This window comes from Crocuta crocuta, unplaced genomic scaffold, assembly GCF_008692635.1.
Source record: "Crocuta crocuta isolate KB4526 unplaced genomic scaffold, BGI_CrCroc_1.0 scaffold551, whole genome shotgun sequence".
NCBI lineage: Eukaryota > Metazoa > Chordata > Mammalia > Carnivora > Hyaenidae > Crocuta > Crocuta crocuta.
Window position 1 is genome coordinate 1,666,125 of NW_027530969.1, and position 25,118 is coordinate 1,691,242.

General features: G+C 38.9%; 1 protein-coding gene across 2 annotated transcripts in view; it reads right to left on the reverse strand.

The window, feature by feature from the left end:
• KIF13B (kinesin family member 13B) overlaps window positions 1-25,118 on the reverse strand; it is a 210,292-nt gene that overhangs the window by 38,817 nt on the left and 146,357 nt on the right. For both annotated transcript variants that reach the window (XM_077769703.1, XM_077769702.1), the window contains exons 27-35: window positions 24,599-24,698; window positions 23,897-24,023; window positions 23,101-23,156; window positions 21,340-21,464; window positions 19,655-19,831; window positions 15,808-15,900; window positions 12,117-12,269; window positions 11,310-11,387; window positions 9,699-9,752 (exon numbers count right to left, since the gene is read on the reverse strand). In XM_077769703.1, the coding sequence (XP_077625829.1) occupies window positions 9,699-9,752; window positions 11,310-11,387; window positions 12,117-12,269; window positions 15,808-15,900; window positions 19,655-19,831; window positions 21,340-21,464; window positions 23,101-23,156; window positions 23,897-24,023; window positions 24,599-24,698 (963 nt within the window). The remainder of the gene's footprint in view (window positions 1-9,698; window positions 9,753-11,309; window positions 11,388-12,116; window positions 12,270-15,807; window positions 15,901-19,654; window positions 19,832-21,339; window positions 21,465-23,100; window positions 23,157-23,896; window positions 24,024-24,598; window positions 24,699-25,118) is intronic.

The following is a 25,118-nucleotide window of genomic DNA, read 5'->3' on the forward strand; positions in this document are numbered from 1 at the left end:
CTTTGATAATCATTCTGACTTCTTTTGTATTCGAGTTAAATAAGAGTATTTTACATTAGTTTAACCTGGTATCCCACAGATGAGTGATGCTTACTACTTTTGAGTTCTCCTTAGTAATCGCCTGCAGAGTGAGTTCTTCACTGCTCCTGAAGATGGATGAGGTGGAAAGGCCTCTAAGGTTTCAGATATGTATTGGAAACCTATCTGCTTTTAGCAGCAACCTAAGTACTGATCATAAAATCAATAAGCCCTAAGTGATCTGGATCCTGTTTACCTCTGAGAATGCCACTTTTCCCTAGGAACTCTCTCAGCACTTGATAAGTTTTAAAAAATGGTATGATGTTTTAGCATTAGGAAGCCAGGAAACAAAACAGACATGAAGAGATGATTAGGGAAACCATGAACTCTGAAATACTTCACTGTAGGAGCATTTGTGTTACTATGAATCACATACTCATTTACATACTTTAATGTTTCGTTAATGTTTTTTGCATTTAAATTTAATTGTCTGTCTGGGAAGCTGCAGCTTTGTGTATTCTGGGACATCACAATCAGGTAGCTGAATACTAAGGTCAATATTCTTTGGCACTTCTTAGAGGAAGAAAAGCCTCATGCTTTGTTTACAGTGTTAAGCTCATCCTGCAAGGTTGTTTTGGAGACAACTTAATTTGAGAATAAATTTATTTTTGTGTTTTAGATTTCTCTTTTTTGTTTGGCAGCTGACACAGTGGCACTCTGTCCCTTAGGAAAACTAAGTAGCTGATTTGGAGTCAGCACCTCAGCCATTTGGTGTATAAAGATCCAATGACAAATAATGTCGGTGTCCTCTCTTCCTCCAAGGCACACTCGGGGCTCTGCTAGCTTCCTGGGTAATATTTCCCAGCTGGCACCCCCACACATAATGTTACTAACAAATCGGAAAGGAATCAATAACTTTTCCTGTCTCATATATTCAAATATCTCAAGTGAGAACATTTGTAAGGGTGCATACAGTATCTACATACCACCTTAGCCATACTGTTAGCCCTGTCGGATAATGAAAGATGGAAATACATTTTTCACTTCATCCATCTACTATAACCATCATCTTAACCTTGAGGAATTACACATGCTAACTGTTCCCAGGTCTTGCCAACCAAAGACAGGGACACAGAGATCTGGGATAGAACAGATGCTGCTTTAGAGGGACAACAAATTTGCATGATAAACTGGGTACAACACTCCTCCCTCTTCTTTCTGACACCCACAGATCTCTGGGGAAACATTGCACTGAAATCATTCCCTTATTCTTTTTCTCCAATAATGCATGTCCATTCTCTTGCCAGAAAAGAAACCTGTGGTTCAGTGTCTAACTACACACACTGCCCCCCAGGGACAAGGCAATTACTGTCTTTCCAATAAATTTTACATCCCTGGCTGTTCCAGAGTTATTCTCCCTTTACTGAAATGTTGGGCGGGGGGGGTGGTAGGGGGGAGAAGGAAGCATCCCAATTACAGGTACTTCAGAGGGAGATGAACTCAGGGCAGTAAATAAAAAGGACTTGGCCAAACACTAGACCTTTCTGCTCTCTTATGAGCTCAGCTTTTAAAAGGCAAAAAGTATATATGTATGTATATTTGTGCTAACAGGCTGAATTCAAAGAAATAAAACCCTATTTGAGACAGCAGTTATTTGTAGCTACCATCATGCATAAAGACAAAATAGAACAGGCAAAACACAGGAGGCTCTCAGCTGATCTGAGAACATGCTTGAGTCCTCCTGGTGCACCTAAAATTTCCCGTTACTGCTCTTCCCAGACACAAATTCTTTAGGTTTTCCAGAAAGAGGTCTGTTTTTGATCAGGAAAGAAACAAAGAGGGAAAGAACAAGAAGTGCCAGTGACATTCCAGGTCCAAAGGCGGCTTCCCAGGGAACTAAAGAAGAAGTGACTCATATTTGCCATCAGCCTTCACCTGTGCCACAGTAAATAACTGCATTTTCAGGAAGGTGAGGCAGCCAAGACACACAAAAATCAGTTTTGTTAACTGAATATTCATTTAGGCTTTTGGCTACTTTTAACTGCATCAGTTATTGGAGTTTCTACTCCAATAAGATGATAACACATATCTTACTAACTTATTAAAAAGTATAATTCCATCTAAAATGGCTTTAGAAATACCAACATTTTTGACAGTGTTCCTTGCGTCGCAAAAGGTCTCAGTGCACAGCCAACTTTCAGATGGAAAAATAAACAACCTGCTGAAATTAATTCTGCAGCTAAGTCCATCTTGGTAGACTGGTCATAAAAAGTTTGCTAAGTTTTCATTATATCTATTAAAAAACTGCTTTACAATAATGACAATAACAGTAAATAGCAACAACATTGCAATTATATATGTATATATATGTTTGTTTTTCATTTCTCAATGCTCATCAAGATAAGTGTACGCTTAATCCCCTTTATCTATTTTACCCATCCTCACACCCACCTTCCCTCTGGCAATCACCAGTTTGTTCTCTGTATTTAAGGGTCTGGTTTTTAAGGGTCTTTTTTTGTTTGTTTATTTACTGGAGATGAGGTGGGTGGGAGATAGGCTGAATGGGTGATGGGTATTAAACAGAGCACCTGTGATGAGCACTGGGTGTTATACTTAAGTGATGAGTCACTAAATTCTACACCTGAAATTAATATTACACTGTATGTTAACTAACTGGAATTTAAATCAAAACTTGAGAAAAAAAAAAAAAAATGAATGACTACTTTTACGCCCTAAGGTGAACTTAAAACTTGGGAGCAGTTCATCAAATTCAATTTATCTTTTTAAGATTAATTAGTCCATCAATTCAATCTTGGTGGAGCTCAGTATAGCAATTCCAATTCTAATATGGAGTGAGCATCAATAATAAGGACATGTAAAATATGGCTGGGCAAATTCCAAATGTCATAGGCCAAACTGGAGACTGTTTTTAGCAGCTCACCATTTCCTCTGACCTCCCCAGGAGCCCTAATCCTGCAAACTCTCACTCTTGCCTCCCATCCACACTGTTTAGTGTCACTTTGTCCAAAATGACTAATCTTTGTCATGGTATCAACTGAAAATTAGGAGGAAAATGGAGATGTGAACCTCTTCTGTGGCCTCTCCCTGCTTCTGAATATCATTTCAACTAACCTGAATGCTCCCATATTACACAGGGGAACACAGCACATCAAACTCTGTGGTCTATAATTCTGATTTCATAATCAAGATCAGAGGGCTAGACACAAAAATGAATGGGACACAGAACCCAGAAATAGGTCCACATAAGTTAAATGCAAGGTAAATGTAACTAAGTATTTCAAAACTCATTTTCTACCATCTTAAGCATCATCAACTCCAGATTAAAATTATGTTTCTGACTCGACTCTCCTGTGCATTAAATACATTCATTGCAAAGAAACCGAGATGGTCCTGCTGAGAAAAGTTCTGTGATGTCAAAGGAATGCCCAAAGCACTTTTGCCATTTTTTAAAATTCCTCTTTCCCTGTCCCATACTCAAGAAAAGGACATCTTACAAGTTCTCAAATATTTATTTGTACTATTTGCTTAATATGAGTTACTCCAACTCCTCACATTCCAGAGCCTACTAAATTCAATAAGACGTCTTAATTCCTGGGATCTTTTCACAGATACTTTTACTCTCTTCGAACAAGAAGTATTTGAAAGGAATCCTACGTACTTACTACCAAGGTTATTTTTACAATAAAGAGCCAAAAAATTATTACAGTGTCAAATTTAGTCATCTTATAAAAACTACATTAAAGCTTCATTCTTCTTGTTGGTAATTTTTTAAAATGTTTGTTCGTTTGTTTGTTTTTGAGAACCGGCAAGCATGAGCAGGGAGGGGCACAGAGAGTGAGGGAGACACAAAATCTAAAGCAGGCTCCGTGCTGTCAGTGCAGAGCCTAACGCAGAGCTTGAACTCAGGAACCGTGAGATTATGACCTGAGTCAAAGCAGGATGCCTAACCAACGGAGCCACCCAGGTGCCCCTAAAAATTCATTCTTATTCTCAAGGTAAAAACAAGCATGATACAAGTTTTAGGTAGTAGGATAGTACTTGTATCCTACTCATTAGGAAAACCTAATGGATTAATTACCTCTCCCTGGATTTCTGAAAACTGAAGAATGCAGGAAGTCTCCCAAAGAAAAGAAAAAAAAAATGAGTCTGAGATTTTTCAAAACAGTTTCTTTTAGGATTTTGCGTACAAATTGTTATAAATAAAGCAATCGGAGACCTTCTCAAACCACTATACACAAGAGAACTTTTCCTACTTAAAAGAATAGGAAGTAAAATTCTTCACTTCTGTTTTTTAAAGGGTGTTGAATTTTGACAAATTTTTTTCTAGTCCTATTTTGATTTTCATATATATACATATATATGTTTTTATATATAGTATATATATGTATATATATGTGCTTTATATACATGTTTTATATATATTATATATATTTTTTAATTCTAATTTATTTTTTAAATAGCTAATTTGTTCACATGATCCCGAAACCAAATAATATAAAAAGGCATTGTGACAAATCTCCTACCTCTACCCCTACCTGCTCTGTTCCCTACATACTTCCATCCTCTCCCCAGGCAGATAAGTAATGGTATTAGCTTCTTATATATCCTTCTAGGGTTTCTTATGTGTATATAAGCAAATCTACACAAAGTACACACAATTCTCTCTTGTCCCTTTTGTAATACAAATGGCAGCATATTCTGCACTTAATTTTTTTTAAATTTCAGTTAACATACAGTGCAATACTGGTTTCAGGACTGGTTTCACTGATACAATTCAGTGATTCATCACTTACATACAATACCCAGTGTTCATCACAAGTGCCCTCTTTAATACCCATCACCCATCTAGACCATCTCCCACCCACCTCCCTATATGAACCCTCAGTTTGTTTTCTATCGTTAAGAGTCTCTTGTGGTTTGTTTCCTTCCCTCTTCCCCTTTCCATATGTTCATCTGTTTTGTTTCTTAAATTCCACATGAGTGCAATCATACTGCATTCTCTGACTTATTTCACTTAGCATAATACACTCTAGCTCCATCCATGTCATTGTACGTGGCAAGATTCCATCCTTTTTAATGGCTAAGTAATATTCCATTGTAGATACACCACATCTTCTTTATCCATTCATCAGTTGATGGACATTTGGGGTCTCTCCATAGTTTGGCTATTGTGTGTTTTTTTAAGTTTTTTTCTTTTAAGTTTATTTTGAGAGAGAGAGGGTGCACATGTAAGTGCAAAGAGAGAGTCGGGGAGGTCAGCAAGAGAGGAAGAGAAAGAGAATCCCAAACAGGCTCTGCACTGACATGGTGCTTGAATTTATAAACTGTGAGATCATGACCTGAGCCGAAATCAAGCATCAGCCACTTAACTGACTGAGCCACCCAAGTGCCCCGAATTTGGCTATTGCTGCTATCAGACACTGGGGTACATGTCCCCTTTGAAATCTGTATTTTTGCATCCTTTGGGTAAATACCTAATAGTGCAATTGCTGGATAACAGGGTAGTTTTCTTTTTAGTTTTTTGAGGAACTTCCATACTGTTCTCTAGAGTGGCTGCACCAGTTTGCATTCCCACCAGCAGTCTGAGCTTCCTTTTTAATCACTGAGTATATCCCGGTAATTTTTCCATATTAGTACCTGGAAGCACTCTTAATCATTTTTGCAGCTGCATAGTGTCCCATTTATTTATGGGTGTGTGTGTGGGGTATGTGTGTGTGTGTGTGTGTGTTTATCATGTGTGGCATGCACCCAGATAAACTGTATTTAACTAGATCAAACCAACAGACATTTAGTTTCCTTCCAATCTTCTGCCATTATAAACAATGCATCAGTGGACACTGCTATTGTGTAAAGGGGTTTAATAGCATTTTGATAATTTGTATGTCAATTTGTTTAAGCACCACCCAATCTTGAGGAATTCTATTATGAGTAGTGTTAAAAACATTTTTTGAATACAAGGCAATGCTGGATTTGAAAATGTTTTTCATTGTTTCCTTTAAAGGCCACAGGGAGAACCTCTGTTCCTTAGTGCTATTAGCACGGAAAGGGTTTTTTTTCCTCACTAGCAAGAAAATACAATTTTAAGAATGTTTATTTTTCCTAAAAATCTTTTAAGACGCTCATGTTAAATGATAAAACTGGGGGACCCCTCCTCTGAAAACAGGGTAGCTACTCTGTACTCCTGAAGTGAGCCTAGAATCAAATCCTCTTTGCTTCATATTCTTTTCACATAATTTTCTAGCATCACGGTTATAATCCTCTATCAGCTGAATACCCTTACCCATTAAACAGGTCTATCCCATCAAAATCTGTCTTAGAACAGTTTTCTTCTACCCTTCTCCTAGTGAAAAGCAAATGGCGTCTAATTATGATGTGTTCCCATTTCATTCAACCTAGCAAGAAGTCTAGGGATGTCCACAGCAATGAGATGGTGCTAAAACCCAGCTACATCTATTAACCTTTCAGGACCTAGGGATGCCAAGAGTCCAAAAGGAGGTAAAATAATAGCTTCACAGCTGAATTGGAAGCAATGTTAGTCACGGCAAGCTGGCACCTTCTGTTTTCCCTGACAATACTTCCAGAGGGTGGTGAATGCTACGGTTGGGGAGGGACAACTGAAGCCAAATTTTGAGGAAGACTGCCAACTGCTGCCACTGGGAAAAAAGGCATTTAACTTGTTGGAAGTCAATGACAACTGCTAATATACACTGAAGGAGAGTGGAGGGATCCAAATCCTTGTTGCTGTGATGGCACCATGACACCAGTAAAACCTGAGAGGGCAAAAATCAGACTTTCCTCATCTTTACTAAGTTACCCAGGGATCCCAAGAAGTCAAGATCACTTAAAAAGGGAAGATCCTCGGTAGAGCAACAAAAGTGTGTAACGTTACTCATTTAATATGACATGTCCTGCTAATTTCTCCCCAACCCTCCACAGAAGTTGCCCTGGGGAAGGCTCCAGCAATCTCTTCACTGTCATATCTGAAAACAGTCTTTCAGTCCTCATCTTGCGGTCCCTGAGAAAACTGGAAGGAGTCCTTCTTCAGACTTGCAAAGTCCTTTTTCCTGCCCAGTTTCCAAGCCACTCTCTGTGGGGTCTTCTTTCCTCTTTGGGGACTCCTTTTCCATTGGTCCAGCCAGTTTCTCCTCAGGCACATGTCTGTGAGTATCAAGCTCTCGAGCTCTGCTTTTATACAGATCTAAGCCCTCACTCAGTTTCAACTATGCTTTCAGCTCCCCAATCTGTCTTCTGCCCAGGCTTCCAGACCCTTCAGGTGGCACAGAAAACTTATGTCAAAAAATTGAACTAAATCATTTTTTGCCCCAAATTTGTTCCTCCTACAATTCATCTCTCCATTCTGTCACCCTCATCTCCTCCTTTGCCCAACCTCACTCTTCACACTCTCAGAGTTCTAGAAATTCTCTTTAATATACCTGAACTGCTCTCCCTCTTCCCCCCACTGCTGAATTTCCTCCCCTACCTGATCTCCTCCATCCTCCAATTAAGTTTTTTCACACTTTTACATTGATAACTATATGTGTCTGTACTGTATACATTATTCTAATGTAATTTTATAGGCCACAGCCAGGAACCCAAGTGGGATTTAGGCGGACTGTTAAAAAAACACTTTCGCTTCAACTTTAACCATGTTACTGCCATTACTCCTTCAGCAACTACCTGCCTCCCCATTACTCCTCGGCACAAAATGTTAGAACTTCTACAATCAGACTCCTTTTCTCTGGGTTCTACCCCACAGTATCCCCTCTCCCTCAGTCACACCACACGCACTGTCATGAACATAGCAAGCTTTTTCATCCCTCCATGCTTTGTTCACACTACTGCTTTGACTCCTTCCCTACCTCGGGTGGACTTTATCATCCTTCAGCTTATAGGGATTATCACCTCTCTGAAGCCTCTCTTGATCTGTGAATACTGCCTATGAAAGGGTCCACTCCCTCCTTTGGTCTCCTATCATATTTCTAGTGCAGCATCTATGTTCCCTTATTCCATTTATTTGTGATGTAGACAAAGCACAATAATTTTCTTTCGAGTGATATTATCCAAACATAAGGAAATTGGGGATAGATAGGAAATTTTGGCCATTTCTTTCAAGGAATTTATAATATAATTGAGAATTTGGGTTAGAAGTAATTAAAAAACACAAAGTCATGTTTTCTTTTTATGAATATATTTTCCTTAAAGTATTTCATTTATTTACATTTAAAAATAATGACATACACTCCCAAAATCTCAGCTTTGTTTTGATAATCACAACCTATGTGTGCTTATCAAGAACTAATCAGGGGTGCCTGGGTGGCTCAACTGATTAAGTGTCTGACATCGGCTCGGGTCATGATCTCACGTTTCAGGCGTTTGAGCCTCACATCAGGCTCTGTGTTGACAGCTCAGAGCCTGGAGCCTACTTCAGATTATGTCTCCCTCTCTCTGTCTCTCCTCGCTCACACTCTGTCTCTCAAAAATCAATAAACATTAAAAAAAAAAAAAGAAAAAAAAGAACTAATGAAACCCATCATTGAATCAGTATAAAGGAGTACTACTTAGCACACTTTGAGAGGCATGGTAGGTGATCAGTAAATTAGTGAACTGGAGAGCAATTTATATGTCTAGAAACATATGTATGTTATGTTTATACACATATATAGCTCATTTTCCAGATCTAGGTTACTAGAAGTTTGCTTGAAATAATGGTACACACATTTTAATATATTATTTCAAGTAAACTCCTAGTAACCTAGATCTTAAGAATGAGTCTAATTATTTATCAACTAAATTGTTCTTTTTCTAAAGTTTTCATGAGGAAAATTTCAAATGTACAAAAACAGAGTGTAGAATAACAAAAGTAGAAAGGATAGTATAATGAATCCCATGCAGCTATAACAATTATCAGTCAATAGCCCATCTTTTTTATCTATACTCCCGTCCTCCCCTGAGATTATTTTGAAACAAATGCCTGATACCAGGTCATTTTATAAGACAATTTTTGTAAGTCACTTTTAACCTCCTCAAGGGTTGGTTAAGATACCAGCAAAGGGTTGGATAGTTGGTTGGATGTCACAATACCTAACCAGATCCCTCAAAAAACATCAGGTACAAAAACTGTGATATAGGACATCCAGTTATAGCAATTTCAAGTGTGATCCCTTTAAGTAAATGATAAACAATTATCTATGCTTAAAAGTCTGTTAAACTGGGGAACACTACATTAACAATAAATTCCAGTTAATAAAGGTTCTGTTCCCTTATTTTTCTTTCTTCTAGCAAAGTTAACTTTCAGATAAAATCTTCTTATTCTTTAAAGGTGTGTAATCATTACATCAACATTTTCCTATTAAAAATCTGACTTGAAGTTCTCTTACTGACACAAACAGGAAAAAAATATTTTAAATAGAAACATGAACCTAAGTAGCAGTACTGGGTTTCAACCCTTAAAAGAGTAGAGTAATAAGGTCTAGTAAACCTTAATTTAACTGGAAAATAAAAAGACATGAACTCTAAACACTTTACAATAAATTTCACACAGTACAGAAGAGGAAGAGAAATTTTGACATGCAAAACTAGTGTGTGGTATTTGAGCAGAGGGAAGCTGAATGGGCAACTCTTCTAATAAGACTGACAAAAAACAAGTTATAAACACTTACCTTGTTGCTGCCTAGACTGTAGAATGGGATAAGGTCTTGTCGGCTACCAGACAACTGAAGAAGAAATACAGAGGGTGTTAGTCCTTTATTCAAGAAGTATATAAATCTACAGTCCTGGAAATACAAGAATTTGAAAACCAAATCAATAGGACAGTAAAGCCTGGTAGCAGAGATGTTGTGGAGAACAAAGCTGTATGCCAGGCTAGTGTAAACTTCGGGATGTTATTAGGCACAATTTTTTTTTTTTTAACTGAATGGAACTTTAAGGCAAGAAGTTTGTGTAAGATCAGACACCCAGTTCACGATGAGGCAACAACTGGCAGGGCCTCAGTAAGGGCTACTTCATCTGTGTTTCCTTTTCTATTGAAAGGATACCAGATTACTGGTTATCTTACCATGTCCTGATCTTATGACTTCCTTCTTTGGGTATTCATAGCAGATGTACAGACACAAACTATTTAATTTTAAACCATAGGATTCTAAAGGCTGAACCTCTGCGGGGCGCCTGGGTGGCTCAGTCGGTTGGGCGTCCGACTTCGGCTCAGATCATGATCTCGCGGTTCATGGGTTTGAGCCCTGCATCAGGCTCTGTGCTGACAGCCAGCTCAGAGCCTGGAGCCTGTTTCAAATTCTGTGTCTCCCTCTCTCTCTGACCCTCCCCTGCTCATGCTGTCTGTCTGTCTGTCTCTCTCTCTCTCTCTCTCAGAAATAAAAAAAATAAAATAAAAAAAAATTTTAATGCCAAACCTCTGCAAGTATCTCTGCATTTTGATGTATCATTTTCAGAAGAAATGAGAAGATTTTAAGTTGAAATAATGTGATATTTCTTAATGCCTGAGAATGTTCCCAATCTTTCAGTCTGAGATCATCAGTGATATCATTCGGTCACTCGGAGGCCCCATGTGCCCTCCCATCTATACTCTCTCTACCTTGTCACTACTGTCCCTCAAACGCTAAGGCTAAGGGTCAGCTGCTCTTTATTACAATGCTTGTACTGTGGGTTTCCTGAGTAAAACTTGGACAAAGGTAGTATTTCTCATACCCACATCTTTGTCAGAAGTAAGGAAAGGAGAGAAAAATCACAGGGCCACAATCATATTTCTTTCTGAAGAATTATTTGTATGCTTAATATGCACATAAATTATATCTATGTTTCAAAAAATAACAATAAACTGCAGACACTGTTATGAAACAAACATAACTTATTTTACTCATTTCTGCTACCCTGGATGGCCTTCCAGCAATTGAGTTTGTAAACCAGTCCAGACTTCTCGTCAACGTAAAAGTAATTAAGTTAGGCCCAGAAAATTCAAATGGCTTCCACAAGGCACTTGGCTAGTTTTGCTTTAGTTCAACACACGTACTCACTCAACATCCAGTCACTGTGCTAGGCACCGCTCATACAAAAATAAACGAGAGACATTAGAAACATGCTTGAATGGATACTTTCCCTACCATACTGGCGAGGGGAGTGGCACAGACACTACATCAGTTTGGAGAAGGAAAGGATACCCAAGACGAGCGTTATAAGGATGGAGAAGAGTTATCCAAGCAAATAGGAGCAGGGAAGGAGAGCCCAGGCAGCGCACAGAATGGGGACCATGTACTCACTCTGTTCACATTCGGAGAGCTAATACTCCTCCTGCTCAGCTTCCCCTTTCCTGTCAACTGCTCCTTCACTGTGACTTCCTGTCAGAAAACGTACACAGGAAAAACACATATCAGAGACACACCTCCAAAGCAATAGCGTGTAAAGCAGTCTTTGAGATATGATCTCTACATACATGTTCCTAGTTCTTTAAATAATGACTGTTACTTCACCCAATGGAATGACCCAGTTCCAATCATTGTGGAATATTCAAAGTTAATTATGTAGCTGTTGGTTACCTAGATCATTCTTCTCTTTATCTTCTGATGGCCCCCTTGCAGCAGGCCAGAACTTAGTTCCAGGAGTAAGATCATGAAAATTAGACCTTTTATTTTTCATTAGGATCTTTGGTTAAAAACAGTAGAAGTCTCAATACTGCTACATAAAATGAGGTTTAAGATTCCACTAAGGATTAGGTTTACTGCTGGCATCTCTATTATCCCTTCTAGAATACCACTCTAAGGCTGTGCAGACACATCCAACTAAGCAAAGAAGGGCCCATTCTGCCTCATACCTACGTATTTCTTCCACAAAAGAAATTTTCTCCCTTTAACTCAAGGCAACTAGATACCATTTCATGTGCTGGGAAAAGTAACTTCCCAGTATAGCTTTTGTATGTTCCAAGACTTCACTGGTGAGTTTAATCTAAATTAATATGCTCCACTTAAACAGCTGCTCCAAACATTTAGATGTAACAGTCCTGCAAACTGTAGAATGGCGAAGAGAATCAGGCTGGGTCAGCACCACTGTTACCAGTTCTGTTGGCTAACCTGGCGAAGACGATCTAAAGTGAGAAGGTTCTCCACAGCCAGCACACTTCTGAGGTATTTTTCAATATAAGCCTCTGAGTCAGCAGAAGCTGTGTTTTCAACATTAGCTGCCATTCTTGCTAATGTTTCTCGTTCCTCTACTCCCTGGGCATCCTGGAGAACAGAAAGTTGTGTATTAAAATTAAGTACTTTGTAGAAGAAAACACAAAAGCTTCTTGATCTATACAAATACACACACACAGAGTACTGAACTAAATGGGATATATTCCAAAACTCCATTTTACTGCCAGTTTTTGGAACTCAAAATGCATTTTCCCACAGAAATTACGGTATAAATTGGTGGTTAGGTTAACTTGAAAGGTTAAACACAGTGCCACTGAAACAGAGCACATTCTCAATAAAATCGTCCTCTGCTATACTTCTATTGCAAACAGAAATGTTACTGGTTAGAAAGATTTGTAGGAAATGGCTGGAAATATACAACCACTACAATACTTCAGAAATATATCATGAGGGGCAAGAGAGAAACAAGAAGCTGGGGTGGCAGCAAGACAGGGGTTGGGTCCAAACAACTCTAGTAGGGGGCAGACAGGCTTTCCACCCCTTCCCATACCAGCAGACCACGGATTACACATTCAACACGTGGCAGCTTCTAAAGCTGGTCTTAGTCCTCAACTCTGGCGTAAGAGAAGCCAAAGGCAGTATGGCACCCACTAAGAAGAAAAGTATCCCAGGAAATTCTTACTCTCTGTGCTCTCGCCAAGAGCCTGCCCCTGCTCCTCTGACATGGGCGGCCCGTGCAGATAAACAAGATGTTCACAAGTTAGGGAGGGACATTATTAATGTATTTAATCATGTCAGGCAAGCTTGTCTCCTAACAAATTACTCTTCTCAGAGAAAATCTGATACTTTATTTACTTGCAAATTTGTTAGAATTATGTCAAAAACCACAAAATATAAATCCATATGCCACTACATCTTAAGATGCCACCAACTTTAAGGGAAAAAGAAAACACTATTTTATATACCTCTAAGGAGAAAAGAAAAAACTCTGCCAATTAATTTTTTAGGATCTCAGTTATTAGATACATTCTAAAATCAAAAATATTTTTAATATTTAAATAAGCTTTAAGAACAGATAAAAGATGGAAGAATTGGGAAGGTGGCTTAAGTTCACAAAACTTCTGTCTCCTACAATGATTCATTTGAGCCTTTTAATAACTCTGAAAAGAAGCAATCATCCTCATTTCACGGATGAGGAAAGGGGAAGGCCATGTAATTGGCAAGAGAGGCAAGATTAAGAACTTAGGTCTCCTGATATTCCTGACAGAGTAGTCCTTTTACCTCTCAACACACAATATTTTTTGGTGTCTGAAGGGAACAGGCATTACCCTGATTTTATAAGAAAAGGGAAACTTCAGTTTTATAGAAACAGATACACTCATGTTATCCATGTCCCTATCAAGATACAAAATATTTCCATTGCCTCAGAAAGTTCACTTACGGCCTATCCTTCCCCCAAGGTGAGGTTATTTCTTTCACCACAGATTAGTTTCACCTGTCTTAGAATCTCACCTAAATGGAATCATCCTTTCTTGCATCTGGCTTCTTGTATTCTGCATAATGATTCTGGGATTTATTGAAGAAGTTCATTTCTTTGTGTAGCTAAGTAATGGTCTACACTATGGATAAACCATAATTTGCTTATCCATTCATCCACTGATGGATGTTTGGATCATTTCCAGTTTTGGGTTCCTCTGGATTAAGCTGCTATGAGCATTCTTTACACATCTCTATGGACACACCTGGTCACTTCTCTTGGGTAAGCACCTAGAGGTGGAATTACTGGGTCCTGGGGTAGACAGGTGAAACCATTTCCTTTTTTCTGGCCTATCATCAGTTCTTTTTGCCACCAAACTCTCATAGCTGCTATAACAGGGAACACAGAGAACTTTTTAAGGATTTTTTTTTTTTATGATGAAACCTAGTTCCTTCAGGAATTTTTTTGTTTCTAAATAAAAAATAAACTAAGTGTAGTCCTTTCCCTGTAAGTTTTAAGTCTCGCAGTTCCTTTTTCTTTATCATCAGGATTTGATAATGTGAAAATAACACTTGCCAACTTAGATGTTTAGCTAATTATTAACAGGCAGCCCAATCACATTTGGCCATACGCTTCTCTCCCAACAGATCTCCCTGCATTTCCTCCCTTTGAAAGCTGTATCACTCAGAGAATAAAAGCACCTTTAAAGAGGATAAGGAACCTACAGTTGGGAGGGGGTGAGAGACAAGGGGAAGGAAGATGAGAGAAATGAAAAAATGGAAGAGAGTTCACTACAGTGGCCACTGTTTCTCAACTGCATTCAAACCATGTATAGAGTATGAAACAACCAGAAAGACATAAAACATTCAGACACAGAATAAACAGTGAGTCTCTTGCCGAGCATATAAGTATACAAAGAGTCATCGACTAAAGACCCAAGATTTTGCAGCTAGTCTAACTCTGAAAACAGACTTATTTCTAAAATGTGCAGTAGGCTCCAAATTTAACAGTTAAATGGCTAATACTTACAATCAAGTCTAACGCTTTGGAGATCCAGTACAAGATTTCTTGTGGTATAAGAAATCTAAAGCAGAGCCTAAGCACTATGTAATCTTTTCACCATTCCAAAAACTCACTGCATTAAAACACATTTTGTCCACCTACTGTTCAAATACTCAATAGAATTAACAACTTCCAGCAGTCAAAAATGAAGAGCATAATGGTGCTATGGATGGTGTGGTTAGCAGAGAGTGTCTTCTCCCAGCACACTTTCCCATTCTTCACTCCCAAGGAAAGTATAATCTGCACCTCCTCACCCACTCCTCGATTCTGGACAGTGAGCATGACAGAAGGGATTGCTCTGCTTTCCCTTTTGCAGAGTCCTTTCCTAAGAACACTCATATCCTCCTACCCCGTAAGGAAGGCCTCCATTGCCAGCTGTGCCAAACACCAGGTGAATAAATCTGGGATTAAATATTTGGAGGCAAATGTAAACTACATCGTCCAGCAAGCTTCTGTCAGGGGGTATTTTAAACTCCATTTGTTTGATTCCTATGACTCTCTCAGTTCAGAAAGGGAAATAAGGAGAGGAAAATAATAATAGGATCTATAATAATGGCAATTTCAATTTACGGTTGAGTGTGTGCACAACTTGTATACACAGTCTCATTGAATCCTTAAAAAATAACTCTGTACAGAAGATATTACTAACCCAATTTGATAAATGAAAAAATTGAGGCTCTAAGTAACTCACCAAGTGCACCTCACTGAGAGGTGACAAAAATAAGATTTCTGTGTGATTCTAAAAGGAAAGTTTAAATCTCTGTTTTGCTCTATGTTGCTTCGTTATGAGGCTTATGATATTGTTATCTTATGTCCACTGGAATGAAAAGGAGTGCTGTCTTTTGAGTATTCATTTGCTTTTCAAAAAAAGTTCTTCTTTAACAAAATACTAAAACCAGAACCTTTAAAGCCACAAGTACATTTTACTATGAATCACATTAAGATTAGGAAATTCCTCTACAAACCTACAGCATTTTCCTAAACACCCATTTCATGGACTATGTATTTCTTGGGTAGGTGACTTTTCAGGGACTTAGCTCTTTTTACATGTCTAGTTTTAGTAAACTCAAATTTCATACGATTGTTCACCTCTGGAATATTGGAGACAATTTCAAAAGTCACTCCACAGCCAGGAATAGAACTTCGATGTGACATCTTTTTTAGAAGACTCTGAGCAAAACCCTAGAGAAAAACAAAACAGAAAGATATGATTTCCTACCTCAAAAACTGAGTGTTCATTAACAAAGCATAAGGAATACTGCATTCATTCTAACCAAAAAGAAACAGCATATTTCCAACATAAGCAAGCTGAAATCCAAATCACTAAATACAGGACTCCTCAAGTTCATTTTAGTGCACAGAACCAATTTATTAGATTCTTGCCATGTGACAGGTCCTATACCTATACAGGCTACAGAAAAGACTGTTGACTTCGACACAATAAAATGACCTTCTAAGATGTAAGCGAGAACTGGTACTCTTTTTTTTTTTTCCAGTACAATGGACATCTTGCAGCATGAATATTGACAAGTTCAGGCATTAAATTCTTGACCAAAGCAGGATCGTTATGAAGAATGATTTAAGAGTGCATGGTCATTGTTTATGCTGACTATGCTCTTTGCACAGTTAAGAATTGAACTGTTGAATTAATGCATAGATGACTCATTTGAAGATGCTGCTAAGACTGAACATCCTGTAGAGGTTGAAGAGAGCAGTGATGAGGGCAGAATATAATTGGTGAATCAAGATAATAAGAAGAGAGAATATTAAACTGACGCCCAACCTTCTCCTTCATTCAAAAGGGAAGCAGGAAATATGTGAACCCCCCCCCAAAGAAAACAGAAAAATCCAGCTGTTTGGTCTGAGAAGTACATATTGTCACAAACCTACTTGATAATTATTTTTCTCCTCTTCACTGCTCTATAGTTAATATTTTAAAACAGTGTAGGTTTTATGGGGCACCTGGGTGACTCAGTTGGTTAAGCATCTGACCCTTGATTTCAGCTCAGGTCATGATCTCCCAGTCTGTGGGTTGGAGCCCCAAGACGGGCTTGTGCTGACACCATGGAGCTTGCCTGGGATTCTCTCTCTTCCTCTGTCTCTGCCTCTCCCCTGTGTGCTCTCTCTCTCTCTCTGCCTCTCACAAAATAAACAAACATGAAGAAAAAAATAAGAATAAAAATTTTAAAATAAAATAAAAACTGTGGTTTTAGAATGCAAAGAGACCACTGATTGCAGCCCTTCGCTCTACCAACTTGAGCCTTGCAATGCTGAGCCACTGCCAATTACATTGATTGGTAGCTCGGTAGGTTTTTTTAACAGGTGGGGAGGGGAGGTGTGGGTACTGTTGTTACCTCACTTTTTGTTTTCCTTTTGTGTGGGAACTATTGAAACTGATCTGCATATATTAGCGTCATAAGGAAGTCCCAGTCCTTGCTATAAAGAAGCAGGTTTTAGGAATGAAGTATCTGAAATTGGGAGGGAAATTGGCATAGCCTAAAATACTATGTCATTCAGTATCAACTTGATAATGTCAAGTCATTTCAACCAGGGAAAAAATGTGGCAACTTCTTGTCCCTATAATACAAAATTAAATTAAAAACAAATCAAAGAAACACACACACACACACACACACACACACACACACAGAAGGAGCTAGGTGATGTCATGATGCACCTTTTCTGTTAAGGATTCTGTGGTACTGTTGGCTGTCCCAAGGCAGTCTCAGTGCCTGGCAACCAGAACCCCTAGTTCAGGCATGGCAAATCACTCTTCAAAATGCTCAAGAGCAACACGTCTTTTTCAATCCCTTAAAGACTTCCGAGAAAAGAGAGCTGGAGAAAAGAGTGAACGGGAGCCACACCATATACGTCTCGCTAACCCGATGACCTGGATTTTATTGATGCTGGATTGCCAAGCTAAAGAGCTGCAATTTTAACAGCATTACCGCCAGTCTTCATTTCAAAGATTGATATCAGTGTGACATTTAGAACTAAAGATTAATTTTTAGGGGTGGAGATTACATCTAGGACTCTGTCAACCATAACTGTGTTCTTTTAAATGAAAAGATTTCTTTTCATCTGTCCTGGTTTTAGTCAGTGTACTGAGAAGGCCTCAAAAAACAAAGGGGCACAGACAGTTTAAAAGAATCTCTAGAATGAGCCTCCCAAATCCTGTATTTGCAAAGCCAATGACAGAAACAGTTTATACTCTTACCTGGAAGTTTTCTACTAAGCCCAGTCACATGGCACAAGGTCCTACCTTATCCAGCTGTAATTGTGTGGCCAGACACAGCCCTGGCCCCCACAGCACACCCATCACACTCTGCTTCTTGTGGTCTGAGCCCGCCACACCCTGTCCCTCCTCACTACCCCTGCATGTGTGTCTTCTCTCCATGGAACAGACAATTCTTCCTCCTCTGCCTGCCGTTAGCTACTGTGCTACCCTCGTCTCTGACAACTGCTCTGACTTGCTCGATGTGAATTCTCCCTTCCCTGGCCCGCAGTCTTCTAGCACTTGGGGAGCACCGGCTTTACAGCACTAACCCAACAGAGACAGATCGCCTGTTCATATGTGTCTATGTACACCAACGGACACTAGCTATTTCAAGATGCAGACTATTTCTTAACTTATATTGTTACCCAAAAGCTTGACAGAGTACATTCTCTTAATATATGAATCAGTGAATTAGCAGGGATGACTGAAAAGGAAGAAAGGTAGGTATGCAAAGCAGAGAGTAACATGTCCCTCTGTAGAGAACCTTCACATCTTGTGTGACCCAAACGAAACAAAACCGTGAACTTCACTTTGACTGGGCTCTGTGGCAGCCAGAAGAACGGTGTTAATTTGTGACTGTGTAATAATAAAGACTCACTGTAACAATTTAATGTTGTCTAGGAGGGAGTCAGGATGGCATGTGCCAGATGAAGCAGACACAGTTACAGGACAGCAGCAGTCATGCTGAAGAGAAAATGCTCGATGCTTCACAAAGTCTGCGTGGATGAGAGGCCACAACAATCATTCCCCAGCCCGGCCCTCACGTCAGACCTGTGATTAAAGTCATTTCTTCAATATGAACAGACACTTCCCCAAAGAGGACATCCAGATGGCCAACAGACACATGAAACGATGCTCAGCATCCCTCCTCATCAGGGAAATACAAATCAAAACCACACTGAGATACCACCTCACGCCAGTCAGAGTGGCTAAAATGAGCAAATCAGAGAACTCTAGATGCTGGCGAGGATGTGGAGAAACAGGCACCCTCCTACACTGTTGGTGGGAATGTAAACTGGTGCAGCCCCTCTGGAAAACAGTGTGGAGGTTCCTCAGGAAACTAACAATAGAACTCCCCTAGGACCCAGCAATAGCACTGCTAGGAATTTACCCAAGGGATACAGAAATGCTGATGCATAGGAGCACATGTACCCCAATGTTCATAGCAGCACTCTCAACAATAGCTAAAACATGGAAAGAGCCTAAGTGTCCATCAACAGACAAATGGATCAAGAAGATGTGGTTTATCTATACCACGGAATACTACATGGCAATGAGAAAGAATGAAATCTGGCCATGTGTAGCAACATGGATGGACCTTGAGGGTGTTATGCTTAGCGAAATAAGTCAGGCAGAGAAGGACAAATACCATATGTTTGCACGTATAGGAGGATTAGGAGGAACTTAACTGAGGACCATGGGGGAGAAGAAGGGGGGAAATGGTGGGGGAAAGGGAGAGAGGCAAACCATGAGAGACTCTTGAATGCTGAGAAACAAACTGAGGACTGATGGATGTGGGGGGAGGGGGGAGATGGGCATGGAGGAGGGCACTTGTGGGGATGAGCACTGGGTGTTATATGGAAACCAACTTGACTATAAACTATTTGTAAGAAAGAAAAAAAAATACAGTCATTTCTTCAACAAGGATTAATGACTCACCTGCCGGCCATGAACATTGACACAAATTCGTTTCCGTAACACTAACTGCATGTCAGCTGGATGGCTGAGCTGGACTGTCACCCGCACAATCAGATACACTCGCTCATCTGCAGGGGTGCCTTTACTGAGCTGGGGACAGCTGTGCACTGCAGAGTCCCAAGAGGCTTCTGCTCTCACCTGCAGAGACAGAAAGAGCATACTTTTTCCTTTCCTCCTGGGGAAAAACAAACAAACAAACCTCACAAGGAAACATCTTGACTTGGCTACAGGCCTACATGCTGGTCATGAGTGCAGATGGACTAGAACCTCCCTAAAAGGCTATGGGATATGAGGATGTGGTGTCCATCACCCTAATCTGTGAAGTACACAGCATGATGTTCCTGGCTGGCTGGCTTTTAAAATCTTTTTATTTTGAAAAATGCTCAAACATAAAGGAAAGATGCAAATTCAGGACAATGAACTCCTGTGTATCTTCCATCTAGAATCATCAGCTGTTAATATTTGCCACTTATTCCTTTCTCTTTCTCACAACACATACACATGCAGTGTACTTATTTTTTTGCTGCACTACTTTAGAGTAAGTTACAGACTTTTAACTCTACATGCCTATATACATTAGCAAGTATCTTCTAATAGCAGGTACATCCTCTGACTTAACCATAGGACAATTATATTCAAGAGATTTAACACCAACACAATACTATTATATAATACATAGTCCATATTCAAATCTTTCAGCTGCTCCAATCCAGGATCACTAACTGCATTTAGATGTCATGTCCCTGTAGTCCATGTCAATTGGAATGGTTCCCCAGCCTTTCTTTGTCACTCATGACACTGACTCATTAACGAAGGGTGCAGGCCCACTGTTGTATAGAATGTATCACAGTTGGGCTTGTTGTCTTTTTTCCCTTCTAGTAAAGTTTTGCATCTTAGGAATACCACTAAGTGATAATGTGCCCTACGCATCACATCAGCTTTCCTTATTTAAACTATTTTATCATTTTTCCAATATACTCAAAATTAGAAAATAAGCCCCCACTATACACCCATCACCCAGATTCAAACAGTATCAAGATTTTGCCACACTGGCTTCATCTTTTTTCCCTTCTTAAAAAGTCTTTACCACTGGGGCACTTGTGTAGCTCAGTCAGTTAAGCGACTGACTCTTGGTCTCAGCTCAGGTCATGATCCCACAGTTTGTGGGTTCGAGCCTCACATCAGGTTCTGTGCTGACAGCACAGAGCTTGCTTGAGATTCTCTCTCTACCTCGCCCTCTGCCCCTCCCCTGCTCATGTTCTCTTTCTCTCTCTCTCTCAAAATAAACAAACTTTAAAAAAAGTCTTTACTAAAGAATTTCAAAGCATTCAAACATCATGTTGGTTTTTACCTGTAGGTACTTCAGTGGCATTTCCTCAGAGAATGGACCAAAGATGACCTGAACTATGAATACTAACAGGGATCCTTTACCAAGAGGAGAAATAAATGGTAAATGGATGTAATCTGACTGTCTACTCCTGCTGGAAGTGGTTCCAATCTTTCCGGAAGTCATAATGAAAGGTTTTCATTCATGTATCTTGACAAATGTAAGCATTAAAATGATTACATTGCTAACTGTTTCAAAAGACTCATTGAAAGGTTAAAGACTACTTTTCATCTGATTTTCCCTAATTTGCTCTGTTTACCTCTCCATCATGCTGTTTTACAATCTGGAGTTCAAAGAACTCATCCTCTTCTTCTCCAGTGAGTGTAGCATCCCATCCACCAGCTTCTGGGTCATCAAGATTATCCTGGGAACTGAAATCATCAGCTAAAAGCAAAGAAGTTCCATTAAATACAGAGATCATCTGAAAGGATAACCCTTATCAGCTAAATTTCAATGTGCTTAGTATTAAAATTCTACTGCCTCAAATTTCATTTGCTTTTGGCTCTAAAGTCTTACATGACATGGAAGAGGACCATTAAACAGTTCACAGTTCTTAGAGATGGATAGACTCTCAAGAAATTATCTTATCCAATCTTCTGCCTTTATGCTTTATTTTACATAGAAGACAAATGAAGCCAAGATACCCAAGAGGTTATTCAAGGTCAGCCCATAAATGTTAATGATAGGATTATAACCCAAATTCCCTATCTTTGAGTGCATTGAAGAAATGAGAAGCGAGAGTAATTCCAATTATCTGACAGTTAACTTCAACAAAAGAATCAATTGGCTCCATGAGCCAGAAACTCAGGGTTGCCCCCTGGCCCTTTAGTTACTTAGTTCTAAGCCTGGAGCTCCCAACCCCCTAACCATCTTAAGCTTGTGAGTTACCACAAGTAAGAAAAGATACCAAAAGTATCTTTTCTAGTATGTGGGCTTGTGTGGATCAAGAATGGGCAAAAGGCTGAACAAGCTCTTGACCATGTCATGGAATATCCATACAAACAGGTCTTCTATAAGCTTATTCTTTTCCACTCTTACCCTCCTCCACATACACACATAAGCACACACAAGAGCACCTCACCTGTCTAGGAACCTCACATAAGAATAGGCTGGAGTAACCCTCAGCATACAAGGCTCAAGAGAACAGGTAGGGTAGAGTTCTGTGGCAAAACACTGAAACCCCATCAAGTGAACAGACAGTGGAAATGGCTAAGTATTATTTGCTAACTCTGTGCATATAATAATTTTCCATATATCTAAATAAGTTAAGTAGTACAAAATGCTAAATACCTCAGATATAATAACTCACATTCAGAAAGGTGGAAGAAAACCACTGAGGACATCCAAGCTTGTCTATTTAGGATAGTTAATTTTAACACATGGTTTTTAGATATTTAGGAATTTAACTGCGGGCTTCTAACTTATTTTTAGCTTTTTAATCTATCTTTTCATTTTTATTTTCCTTCCTTGGACAGAGTATAGGTAATATATAGCCACATCCAAAATATTTTACATGAAGGAGAAAAACATCAGAAGAAATTGACAGGTTCTTATAATTAAGCAATGCAGGAAAAGACATAAGAAGTCACAGAAAAACTGAGAAATTTATTAGATAATTCTAAGAAAACACCAGATAAAATAAAGCATGTTACATAAGGATCTCTTTCCAGAGAGAAGTCTTTTCTTAGGACTTAAAAGAAGAAAATAATTTTAAGTACAGGAAAACACTACCACTACATCCTAACCTGATGATGATGAGAACAAGGTATATGCACAACTGTATGGATTATAGGATGAAATGTGAGAACGCACCATGATGAAACATACTTATCACTACTACAAAAAATATTCTTACAGAAAATTCATTCTTTGTCAAGTATCAGTATCCCTCAGCATACATAAAATAGACCCTAATCTTAGGCTTACAGAATGGCCTAACTGCAAACTTTATTAGAATCCAAGTGTTACTTGGACATTAATTTGTCAGAGGTAAGCCTTCAGAAAGCACTTCCTAACTTACCATTTAAGTCAAGGAATATAACAGGAATGTGTGTTTCCATCCCAGGAACTGGGGTCCTAAAACATAATGAACAAAGAGCATCTCGAATAAAGCAGACTTTCTGAGCAGCATGTACTTTGAGACACAGTGTTAATCCACACTGAGAATAGTACAGGTCAAGCCAATAATAGCTGTGGGTATTTGTTATTATTTCACATCAGAGATGCCCCTAAACTGACCTGTAACTGCTGTTGCTTTTCATTGGTGCTCTCGTGTATAATTATTATATGTTCTGATACTAGAATTCAGTCTTCTGTTTATAATACAGCTCCCTTGTTTAAAGTTACTTTCTTATGAAATTACATACCAAAGGGCCCCATATGGCTTAATTTACTATTTTTAATTTCGATAAAGTGGCACAAAACATTTGCTGACAGTACAGTTTAAGCCAGCACCAAAACCAAAAACTCCCAGAGATGCAATTTTATTATGACCGAATGGTCTCTTAAGGGAATGACCCAAGTAATTAACATATTAACTTTTTTTTAATGCTAAGTGCAGTGGTATTAAATATTGATTTAGATTCTCAGAAATCTTAATTACATGGGCCAATAACAATATTATTTAATAAAACACAGTTTTAGGCCATAGTTATTCCAATTCATGAAAATAATTTAACACTTCCTCTAATTCAAAAAATTTTCCCCTGTGCTATGATGAGTCTTCCATTAACTGAAACACAATCAAAATTCATACAGAAAGCAGGCAGCTCAGTGCGCAATCTGGAACGTCAGAAGACATATGACGGCATTCATACCATTCTGCTGGGGCCCCTGGAATGCCACTGCCGGCAGAGGGGACCATTACTGCATTCCGCTCCTCAGTCAAGGTCAGCCTCATCTCTAGAAGTTGAGCTTCACGGTCAGCATCATCCTCTGTTTTATCTAGAACGTCAGGAATGAGGATCAAATACAGATTTCTCACTTGATATTTACATTCTGTCTGTTGCATCAAAAGGATTTCCCTGCTCTTCAGTCACTCGTTTATGAGGGTTCACCAAAAACTTATTACTTCTCTATTTTAGAGTGATAAAAAAAATCATGATAAAAAATGAACTGTAAGAGGATGACTGTACTCTTACAGAAAAGCCATCTTCGGTATATGGTAGGCCAACGTGGAATCAGCACATGAATAATTCCATCCAGAGTTGAGGGATTCAAGTGCTTTTAGATAAGAAATCAAAAATGTTAGCACCCTCCTTAATTTATTTTTGAAGGACAGTGTTTACATACTATATTTTCTCTCTTTGTTGGGGGTGAGGGGAGACCTATAGGAAGATATCATTAGAGTTAAATAAATTTTTTTCTGAAAGGATATGACACAAATAAGAAACATTCCTATGGTCTCGCCATCCCCATTATTGAAGTGTTCATCTACTTCTAATTTATGTAGCTGCAAATAGAGATTAATTATGCACAGATTAGGGGTGGGGAGTAAATATTCAATTTGTTTTTCCTACCATGTTTACTGACAAGCTTTTGCAGTTGTTGATCTAAGTATTCCTGACGTTTTGTTAATGCATTTAGCCATTTTCTACGCAGTCTCTCTAAATCCCGATCCTGGAAGAAAAGGAGGGAAATTATGGCAAATATAACGGCAAGACAAAATACTTGAAACCAATGCTCTATCTACCTTACTCTAAGTCTTCAAAACTGTAAAGCATTACACATTAATATGTTTATCAGCAGTACTAGTTAACACCAATCATTATTCAGAACAGAAAGTTTCAGAAATCAAAGAACTGTTGTTCTAGAATGAGACAGCTTCTGAAAGGACATTCTCTGATACCCAGAACCAGTTTTATTTCTATTGGTTCAAGGGGCAGAACTCCAAGACTTACAACTAAGATCTACAAAGTCCTTTGCTGGATAAGAATCACAAATACTGGAGCGTCTTGCTGGCTCAGTCAGAAGAGTATGTAACTCTTGATCTCGAGGTCGTAGGTTCGAGCCCCAAACTGAACATATATATTACTAATA